Here is an 11,870-nt window from a genome sequence, read left to right as displayed (position 1 = left end):
AAAACATCTTCTTCTTATAAGATGAAGATGTAGTATCTCATCTTAGATGGGGCATGCAAATGGGTATGGAGGAGAGATGTTAAATTCCAACACTTCATTCCTCAAGCCTTTATTTGTACATATAAGTGAATCTATCCTAACATGAAACTCATGTTTAGAGATCCAATTTAATATATTCTTATTGCAAAAATTCATACTTTTTCAAATTATCTGGAAAGGATAATTTTTCTTCTAATTTTTTTCCTTATTTTCTCTAGGCCTTGCAATAGAATGCTATGCACTTGCTCTATTGATAAGCACTTAAAAATAACTTGAGTATTTTTTTAGGTAATTTAAAATTGTTGTATAATTCTTCAAACTAAAAACCAACTCATTGTATGATAAATAATATTCATGTTAAGAGTTTGAATCACCCAATCACTCTTATCCATCAAACATATATTATTCATTTCCTCCTTGAACTCGCTTGCTGATGAATTTACGTTTGTGCTGATTGAAAAGGCCTTTTGAGTTTTTTTAGATCTTCTTTTAAAATTTTTTTCTTAAGCTTTTTTTTTTTCGTTTGGCCTTGAGCTTTTCGGTTAAACACTTCCACTTGAAGTGACCTAATTACTTGCACACAACACAATTAATGTTATTAATAATCTTTAATTTATCTTTTCCTTCTTTTTCCCCTTTCTTTTACTATTGAATCACTTATTTTTATCTTTCAAGAATGAATTAAATTCTGGTCAACAAGATCAAACAATAATCTTCAAAATTCTATTTTAAATTGTCCTCAAATTCTTTAACTTGTAGAGTAATAAACTTATCTTCTTACCTCACTATTATCCCTGCTAATTTTAATGTGGTAAGCCAGCCAACCTATTAAATACACTTAAATTTGTTTATTAGGGCAATCAATTCTAGCTTTATGTTAGACTGATATTTACTTTCCTACTGCTGTATGACAGGCTTTCTCGTGATTTTCACTACATTGTGTTTGTAAAATTGATTATTTGATGTGTTTATTTATTTCTGCAATATGTGAATTGATTTAGATGTTCATAGATTTTATGTGGGTGACCATGCTCAAATGTGCTTCAGGCCCACAATTTGGACTCATTTGGGCTCAGATTAGATCAAATTTGGTGTCATTGGGTTCGTCTTTTCGAGATGTTCAATTTGACTATACGTTTGCTAAAATCGGTGTTTAGATTGTCCCGAAATTAATTTTGGAAGTTTTCGATTTAACTTTGCCTAAAGATTCATGCCCGACCAAGATATTTCTTTGATGATATATCAATGTGAAATAGATTAAAAATACACTTCAATTCATATGCACACCTCCAAGCCCTTCAATGAAGATTATTCAAAATTATATAATACTTAAATAACATTTATCATTATATTAAATAAATTATTTTTTATTTTCAAATAACCCTAAATTGTCTTATGCACTCTTTCATGAATATATAAGTTATCAAAAACTATTTAGAAATAAAAATTATTCATCTTTACTTATTTTCATGCACCCTTGTAAAACATAATTATATGACTTTTAATATGTGCAAACTTTCAAATAGAAGTTTCGTACTTAAGCTGCAAGCACTGTTTCTATTGGATAGCTTCAACACTTTCAAGGCTCAGCCCACTCCAAATGAGGTGTAAAAAGAAACGAAATTTTAACTTGGGCCTCGGCCCAGTTGAACCACATCCAATAGTAGTCCCACGGGCTCTAATCATCCCGATATCAGCCCACCATGAGTGGAAGGTGCCAACTCCGAACCCGTCTCTTTTCCCGCTTCGCCAGAAACCTCGCCGCTGCCTCAGTACCCGCACCTTGCTCCTGCCCTCCTTCCCCTTCTTTTTTTCCTGAAGCCGAGACCACGAGCTGCTCTACTGAATCCATCGATGCTCTCTGCCGCCACGGTTTCTTCCATGAAGCCTTTGATCAATGCCTCCGACTACGATCCCTTAAAGCTGCACGCCGCCTCCATTCCCACCTTAGATCACCTCCCTTTAATCCTCCTACCACCTTATTCAATCGCCTCATTTATGCTTACTGCAAATGCGGAAGCCTCGTCGACGCCCGCAAGATGTTCGACGAAATGCCCCACAGAGACACCTGCTCATTTAACACCCTTATGGCCGGTTACTCCAATGCTGGTGACCTCGCTGAGGCCTGTCGCCTCTTTGATGAGATACCTATACGGGATCACTTCTCCTGGAGCAGTATCATTGCTTGTTATACCCATCACAACTTTCCCACTCAGTCGCTTGAACTGTATAGGCGAATGCTTCGAGAAATGGCCGCTGAAAATTCGAAATACAGCAACAGATTCACTGCTTCAAGTGCTCTTGCTGCTTCAACGGCTGTTTTAAGCCTCCGGCATGGGAGGGAGATTCATTGCCACATAGTCAGGGCTGGGCTGGAATCTGATGCCGTTGTTTGGAGTGCGCTCTCAGACATGTATGCTAAGTGTGGGAGCATCAAGAATGCACGTCAAGTGTTTGATTTGAGTTCTGACCAAGATGTTGTTTCTTGGACTGCAATGATTGGGAGGTATTTTGATGCGGGTAGGAGAATGGAGGGGCTTGAGCTCTTTCGTCATATGTTCAGCACCTGCGTTCGACCAAATGATTTCACCTTTGCTGGCGTTTTGGATGCTTGCTCAGAGCTCGCTGTTGAAGGGCTTGGAAGAGAGGTCCATGGCCACATGATCAGAGTTGGCTCTGACCCTTCATCTTTTGCTGCCAGTGCTGTTTTGCACATGTACTCCAAATGTGGAAACATTGAAAAGGCCAATATTTTCTTTGAAAGAATGCTGAAACCCGATTTGGTCGCATGGACTTCGCTAATCTCCGGATTTGCTCAGAATGGTCAACCCAGAAAGGCTCTCCTTTATTATGACCTGCTGCTTGAATCTGGGATTAGGCCAGATCACATTACCTTTGTTGGAGTTCTTTCAGCATGTGTACATGCTGGTCTGGTTGATAAAGGCATTGAGATTTTTAATTCAATAAAGGAGAAATTTGAGCTCAGGCACACCACCGACCACTATTCATGTGTTGTTGATCTCCTCAGCAGAGCAGGGCGGTTTCAGAAAGCAGAAGAGATAATTAATGGGATGCCAATGAAGCCTGATAAGTTCTTATGGGCTTCTCTCCTTGCTGGCTGCAGGATACATAGAAATCTGAAGTTAGCCAAAAGAGCAGCAGAATCTTTATTTGATATAGAGCCCGAAAACGCTGCAACCTATGTGACATTGGCCAATATCTATGCCTCTGCTGGCAAGTGGGATGAAGTTGAGAAAATTCGTAGAAAAATGGATGAAAGAGGCGTTGTAAAGAAGCCTGGTTCAAGTTGGATTGAGGTTAAGCGAAAAGTTCATGTGTTCTTAGTAGGGGATGATTCACATCCACTGGCAAAACAAATCTATGCATTCCTGGAGAAATTACAAATCAAAATGAAGGAAGAAGGGTATGTGCCAGATACAAATTTTGTGCTGCATGATGTTGAAGAGGAGCAGAAAGAGAATAATCTTTCATACCACAGCGAGAAGCTTGCTGTTGCTTTTGGAATTTTTGCTACACCACCTGGAACATTTATCAGGGTATTTAAGAATCTTAGAATTTGTGGGGATTGTCATACTGCTTTTAAGTTTATCTCGAACATTACAGGAAGGGAAATAATTGTTAGGGACTCAAACAGATTCCATAAATTTAAGAATGGAGACTGTTCTTGTGGGGATTATTGGTAAGTTTTTGGATCAATATCAGTATATTATACTGGATCTTAGTATGTTACTCTTCTTTGAGAGTGTTGACATAGGTAAGGTGTGAATATTTTTTTAGTTCTTTGGTTTTATATTTAAGTTGTAGGAGGTAACAAGAATCACATGGACAAGAACACCAGATTCATCTACTTAGATCAATAATGACCTACATGCATTGGATGATGAGAGCTAGATAAATTCATTATTAAATATATGGAATAGTACAGAATAGGACTGATAAACAACTCTTAATATTTCCCGAAGCAAATAATGTTTGGAGGAATTCTCACCAAAATTTGAAGCCAAAATAGGAGTTTCTTTAATCTTCCTGAACTCATTTCTCCTTCTTTCTTAGCCCATCCAATCACCAAGTGGAAGAAACCCTTATGGCTTCCATCTTTGACACATGCGTATAATCAAAAGAAACTAAGCTACAAACCAAAAAACATAGAATGCTCAACAAAAGTAAAGTAATGTAAGATAAAATTACATTGCAACCAAAGACCCAAAAAACAATTGAGATAACTGTCTCAATTCATTATGATCTGTGAAAGAGAGGAGCGAATCAAAATATTATGGATTCAAAAGAGGCAAATATATTAGTCACCATGAATATAAAGCAGATGGTAGGCTAAAAATGTTGAGTTACTCCGGGTTGCCAGAGATAACCCTCCAAGGTGAACATGGCAAAAAGTTGTCAAACGGCTTGCCTAAATATCCTTCACCATAGTCCATAGGAGCATAGAATATGCACCTTAGGAAAAGCCCATTCAACATTCAATAAAATTTCTTCTTAATTTTCTATAATCCTTTTATTTTTTTTTTTATCTTGAGCAGGATGGCCTTTTTAATGAGATGCTAAACAATAAGGGCACTATTAATGGTTGACCCAAATTTTATTGTATTCATTTCTCTCCAAATATAATCTCTCCAAATTTTATTGGAGTAGATTGGAATTTCTTCCACTTTCCTTTTGATGGTTTGTCGGGAGGAATTTTGTTACTTTGGAATACTAAGGTGGATTCTTTTAGTACCTTATATTCCTCATATCAATGTGTGATTGAAGACTTGAAAATTTACAACAAAGATTTTTGGAGGATTTCTATAGTTTATGAAAATAAAGACACTTACAAAAGAAGGGGGCTTTGGAATCACTTGGAGGACTTTGCTTTAATAGATAAGCCTTCAGTGGTAGGAGGTGATTTTAACTGCCTATTATCCAAAATTGATAATAGGGGAGGAAAAATATTTGTCTTTTCCCAAGGACCTAAAGAAATAAATTTTTCTTAAATAACAATGATTATCATGAAGTGGATTTTATTGGACCAAAGTACACTTGGTGCAATAACATATCTGATGGAGCACGTATTTTAGAAAGATTGGACAGATGATTTGTCAGTTCGGCAGCTGTCAATTCTAATTCGTTATTGGTGGGTTGTCATCTTCCTAGAGTGGCTTCAGACAACTGCCCTTTAGTGATGAAACTTTGGGATGAACTTCCTAAATCAAAGTGCAACATTAAGTTTGAAGACACTTGGGCTTCTCATTTTGCTTCAACTGCTATTGTTCAAAAAGCATGGAATAGAAATTTTGGTTGTTCTCACTCGGATATTCTAGACACCAAATTTAAGAGGGCTTTAAAGGCTCTTTATTTATGGAGCAAAGCTAAATTGAAAGACCTTAATCAATTGAAGGTAGATCTAACAAAGGAAATTTTAGATTTACAAATGGAGGAAGCTTTTGTTGGTAATCTATCCGAGGAGAAGATTTTGATTCTTAGATAAAAAATAAATGAGCTCAACAGTACTTTAGCTCGGTTGAGGGTGGAGGCAACAAGTTAAGGTAAAATGGATCAAAGAAGGTGATTTGAATTCTAAGTTTTTACATTCGTTTGTAAATGCTAAAAGGAATTCAAAGCATATTTTCAAAATTAAAGATGAAAATGGTTTATTGGTAGAAGATCAAAAACAGATTGAAAGAATTTATTCTTTCATTCTAAATGGGAATCTAAATCTTGCTCTTTGAACAAATGGCCAAACTTGAGAGATTTTTTGACAGATCATGAAAGAGAATTCCTTAATATCGAGCTTACCATGGAGGAAGTTCTAGTAGCTATCAAGCAACATGGGGGAGGAGTTTCACCTGGTGTTGATGGTATTACACTTTCATTTGTCAAATCTTATTGGTCCATCATTAAGGTGGACATTTGGAATGCTTTAATGCACTTCTTCTCTACGGGTATAATGGAAGCCAATTGGAAAGATACATTGATTGTGCTCATTCCAAAGGTGGATATACCAATGATTCCTTCAAATTTTAGGCCAATAAGTTTATGTAAAACTATTTATAAACTTGTGGCTAAGATTCTTCTCAAGAGATTTGTTTCTATGCTTCCTAATCTAATTTCAAAAAATCAGTCAGCTTTCATTGAAGGCCGTTCATTATCAGACCATGTCCTTATTGCTCAAGAAAATTTTCACAAATTTAAATTTTCAAATTCTTCTAAAGGATTGGTTTCATTCAAGATAGATATGGTGCAAGCATATGATAGCATGTCTTGGAGAACTTTAAAGCAGATTTTGAGTTATTTAGGCTTCCCTTTACATTTTTCCAAACTTATTTTAGAATGTGTATAAAATCCAAGATTTTCTATTTTAATCAATGGGAATTCTTCTAAGTGGATACGTGCTTGAAGTGGATTTCATCAAGGTTGTCCCTTATCTCTATTTCTATTTATTTTATGTTCCCAACTTTTATCCAATGCTTTAATTCAAGAGAAAAAAGAGATAGAGATTAAAATACACCACAATACTCATATAATATCTCATTTGCTTTATGTAGATGATGTATTAATCTTTTATGAAGCCAATATGAAGTTGATAAAGAAGATTAGAGGTATTCTTTTGGATTATTGTAGTTGGTCGGCACAAAAGATCAATTATAATAAATCTTTTATACTCTTTGGGAAAGACATGAGTAGAAGAAGGAAAAAAAAGTATTGCTCGAGTAATGAGATTTAAAATTGTCAAAGAATTCTATTACTTGGGGGTGAAGATTGCTTTAAGAAGAATTGTGGCATTGGACTTCAATTTCATGTTGGAGAAAGTTACGGGAAAGTTGGATACTTGGGGAAGCAAATTTATTTCTCTGTTAGGAAGATTCACTCTTGCTAAATCTACTATTCTGTCTTTTCCAGTGTTTCATTGCACTCATTCCCTTATTATGGTAGGAATTTTGGCTAAGATTGATAAAGTTTGTAGGAATTTTATTTGGCAAAAAAATGATAGTGGAAATGGTTTACACTTTTTTTGCTGGGATTCTTTGTGTAAATCATATTATTTGGGAGGACGTTGTCTTCATTCTTGCGTGAAGAAGGTGGATGCTTTAAGGGCAAAAAATTGCATGGAAGTTTATGAATGATGAGGATTCTTTGTTGCATAGAGCTTTGGAAACTAAATATGGTTCATCTTGTTGGAATCTTGATTTGAAACCGAGTAAGTCAAATGCTTGGAAAATCATTTTGAGCGGTGCTAAGGCTCTTAAACTAATTGTAAGATGGAAGATATCCAATGGGGAAAATGTTAACATCATGGAAGATGTTTGGATATTAGATAAAGCTTTGAGCAAGTGGCCTACTTTTCTCTCAAATCTACAAAGTAATTGCTTTATTCGTAGATTACTTTGTTAGTAATGGTGGTTGGAATATGGAGAAGCTACATCAGGTTTTTGGAGAGAAATTGATAAAGATTATTTACAAAATTCAAATTGACCCGAATTGTCACAAGGATCAAATGGAACTGATGTACCAGATTTCAGGAAAATCACTTTATGCTTTAGTATTCGAATCTAATGTCACCAATTCAGATTTACAAAAGTATTGGACATGGATTAAGAGAATGAAACTTACTCCAAGGATTGAAGTTTTTTGGTGGAGACTATATCAAAAGGCAATTCTTACATTCCTATTTTTGGAATATAGAAGATTAAAGAATGTGAATTTATGTCCTAGAGGATGTATGAAAATTGAAGACAATGAACATGTGTCAATCATTTGTGATAAACTGATTCAAATTGTAAAAATATTGAATCAATGGTGTTTTCAAATACCTTCTTTTCAGAATTTTGCTGAATGCATTTCTTGGTTGGAACGTAATGCTTCTACAAAGACCTTTCTTGCGAATGTTTACAGTGCAACGATTTTTCTTTATCGAAAATCCAGAAATATTTTCATTCATGAATGTAAGGAAGATAGTAACTTGAATATTGCAGCTAATGCTCTTGCTATGTCTTCTATTTCTATGGTAAATAGAAATAATTCGGGCTTATGGGATGCTAATAACCAACTTGGTTATTTAAGAATTGTTTGTGAGATCTCGTTCCCTTACTGTTCCTCTCTGAATTGGATTTTCCTCCCAGGATCGTCCAGGACGATGTTGATATCGTCCAGGCCGATCAGTGTATTGAAAACAGCTAATTTCTGGAGTGTTTCTGGAATGATTTCTGGACTGGATCGTCCAGGACGATTTTGGATCGTCCTGGGACGATCAGTGTATGGCAAAATCCCGAGAGCAAGGGGTTTTGGCAAATTAATTATCGGCCTGTGGAATTGTCCAGGACGATTTGATTTTGTTCTGATCGGCCAGGACGATGTGGCGATCGGCCAGGCCGATCAGACTAAAGATATAAGAAAATCAGTTGTAGCATCGTTCGTGGTCGTCAATGGATGGTTCTTTTTATGGATATTGATACAGACGCTGCCGTATTGACAAGAAGTAAGTGAGATTGAACGATAGATTGATTTGCAAGTATATGTTCTGATACGATTCCACTCTATTGATTTGACTAATGTGATACGATAAGTAAGACGACTAGACGACTGTATTGATGTAATTGATGTGATCGATTGCTAGGATAGAGATTGTAGAGAATTGATTGACGCATTGATTTTTGAGCTTTATGGATTTCCTACTGGTTATTGATTTTATTGACTTCTGTTCCGTATTGATTTCCTATCTGCATTGACTCATTGATCATGTACGACTGATTGATTTGACTTGATTTGATTGACCTGCATATTATTTTCAGTGTCGTGCTTTGATTTCACTTGTAGGCTTTGGTGACCTGCTGGGCTATTTAAGCTCATTATATGTGGTTGATATTTCATGTGCAGAGCCTCCCGCGTGAAGCTTCTTCGATCGCTTGTGTCACTTTTGTTTTGTAGCCGTATGGCTATTGTACATATTCTTTTGGACTCTCTTCGGACTTTGTATATGTTGATATGTGAATTATAGTAATTGCTGTATTTCTTTCTTGTAATGCAATTGTCTCTGGATGACCGTATTGATCTGAACGAGAAGAAAGATGAAAAGAAAATGATAGATGAATCCTTTCACTATTGATATATGGGGCATCACATTGTTGGCATCCTCCACCCGATTGGATTAAAATCAAGTTGATGAAGCTTTGTTAACATCTTATAAAGCTGGAATTGGAGCTATGTGCCGAGATCATAAAGGGAGATTTCTTTTTTCATTTGGTTTCAATGGTATTCATTGGGATATCTCTTGGCTTGAAATGGAAGCTATTTTCTCTTTAAAAAGTATTACTAAAGAATGGATAATTCAATACAAAGACATTATCATTGAAGGAGACAATGCAAATGTAATTAAGTGCATTCAAAATAACTTCAAAAGGATGAACTTGCATGAACCGGAGTTTGGATTAGATTTTTTTACTTTTGTTAAAGAGTTTAATCATGTTATTTTCAATTGTGTGAATAGGGATTGCAATAAGTTAGCGGATGGTTGTGCTAATTATGATCTCAATGGTAACTTTGTTTAGGATAACATTTGCTTAGAACACATTCCTCCATCCTTTTTTTTGTTAAGGGAGGAATGTGATGCTATTAGCTTGTATTAGGTTTTTTTCCTTTAATGCTATTGCCTTATGCATCTTAATATATATATATATATATATATATATATAATAGATAAAGAAACAAACAACAAGTTTAAAAACATTTGTAATAGATTTAGAACCCTTTTTGCACTCTAAAATAAAATCAAAATCTTGGTGTATGTTTGGCCTCAACAAAAAGGATAAGAATGGGGGAATGATGCCAGTTAAAATATTAAAGGAGAAGTCACATTTAAAAAACAAATGAGATATTTTTTGAATGTGAGAAATAATAGTGACAAACAAGATAACAATAATATTTCTACTTATTAAGGCATTTGTTGTTTTATGAATGCCACATAAAGTCAGCCATGAGAAAATTAAGAACCTCAAGGTGAAATTTTTGTGCCAAATATTTATGTACGAGGAGATTTGGTATATTGAACATAAAAGAATTATAGAAATTTTTTAATTGTGGGGTTGATCAAATTTGTCCAAAGAACTTGAATATGGTTGCTTTCATGAATGATAACAACAAAAATACTATGTAAGACAATTGACCTAAGTAGAGGGAATACACAAAAAGCCATTACTAAAAATATTAGAAACTTATGCATAATATGAAGTATCAACAAAACATCAACAAGTCTAAAATTAGCAATTTTTTTATTGATTGAGTTACCAAGAAGCCACAGATCCAAGAAGGTAGAAAACGTACTAGCAGCATTGATATTATGTGATGTTACGCTTAATCAAAAAATTAGTTTTTGTTATATTTTTCCACCAATGAGAAGTGTGCCCCAACTTTTTATTCAACAAAGAGACATATATGAACTTTTACCTTTTAGTGAGAAGTGTATTATTAGTAGGGAACATCTAAACTAAGCCACAATTGTATGCAAAAACAATACCAGGAAAAGCAGGAAGACAAAGGAATTGAAATCATAAAGGCACACAAGTTTTCTTCGAAGAGATCAAATAAAGTTTTTTCCCCATTAATCCACTATTGAAGAGCAATCTAACAATTATCTCATTAATAAACGTAACACAAGGCTTGGACATATTGGTACAGGAATCCAATACACAATGGTATTCCAAATGGTGAGCATGAGATATTACAGTTGCCAGACCGAATATAAGGATTTTACTTTTCACCCATCCAAAAAAGAAGAAACATTATTCATCAAAGGTTGAAGATCTAAAATGAAGACCCTTATAGAGCCTATAGAGGTGAGAAAATAGATTAATAAGTGAGTATCCATAGGGAAAAAGAAAGGGCACCAAAGGAAGGAACGACCAAGAGACTTGCAGTACCATATGGATCAAAGTTGGTGAATTTTTGTGTTTATGTACTTCTTCTATTTTTATACAAAGTGATCAAAATAATTGACATGTCAACAAGAAATAATTTAATTTAACATGAATTTCGATGCATATTTGAGTGAGAAGCATTCAGAGTTAAATTCAAGATCATTCAAACTCCAATTTCAGAGGCCTTATAGTTAAACTAAATTTCTTATTGAGATGAACTCATTGACAAAAGAAGTGATCAAATATGACTCCAAATGAGCGCAATCAAATGCATGAAGCATTGTTAGATATTTTGATATATTAATTGGGTGATCAAATAATCTCTAAATCTTGTATGTATATAGACAAATTGGGCATCTTGATGGGACAAATTCAAGGAGCTCTGATTGCTTAATTTTAACATCATTATGATATTTAAATGTTTAAAGAATGATATATGATTGAGGGAATCAATACAAGTCATTCGATAAAATTTTCAAAATTTTAGTTATATATACAAAATGTCACTCATAAAAACTATAAATACTTATATTTTCTACCTAAAGAGAAGCCTTGACTTAAGATTCACGAGAGCTCAGCAACATGAAGAATTTAAGAGCTCCATTACGACACTATCATCTGACTACCCCCTAAATTCAAGAGAGCATTAGTAGAAACCCTAGGTGAAGCCTTTAAGGCTTGATCTGACCAATTGCACATTGACCTAGCACCACCTTAAATCATCTCTAGTGGTTCTTGGAAGCTCCCATGCACTTTTAATCATAAAACATCAAACTCAATGTGGCATATTAAACTAAACTTCATTATAATCCTTGCGAAGTGATGTAAACTTGTTCATGATCATCATTTAAATGATTTATACTCATTGACATTGTTGACCTTGGTTGACCAAGTTTAACCTTTCAA

The 11,870-nt window shown here is 34.8% G+C and overlaps 1 protein-coding gene across 1 annotated transcript; it reads left to right on the top strand.

Moving 5' to 3' along the window:
* Positions 1 to 1,722: 1,722 nt before the first annotated feature.
* Positions 1,723 to 3,789, top strand: LOC110098927 (pentatricopeptide repeat-containing protein At4g37170). The gene has a single exon (XM_020825879.2). It carries the CDS (start codon positions 1,743 to 1,745, stop codon positions 3,741 to 3,743), a length of 2,001 nt encoding a protein of 666 aa, XP_020681538.1. The 5' UTR covers positions 1,723 to 1,742; the 3' UTR covers positions 3,744 to 3,789.
* Positions 3,790 to 11,870: the final 8,081 nt, after the last annotated feature.

Source organism: Dendrobium catenatum, unplaced genomic scaffold (genome assembly GCF_001605985.2).
Source record: "Dendrobium catenatum unplaced genomic scaffold, ASM160598v2 fragScaff_scaffold_1180, whole genome shotgun sequence".
Lineage (NCBI taxonomy): Eukaryota > Viridiplantae > Streptophyta > Magnoliopsida > Asparagales > Orchidaceae > Dendrobium > Dendrobium catenatum.
Note: the sequence above shows the minus strand (reverse complement) of the source record. Positions and strands in the feature narration are given on the sequence as shown.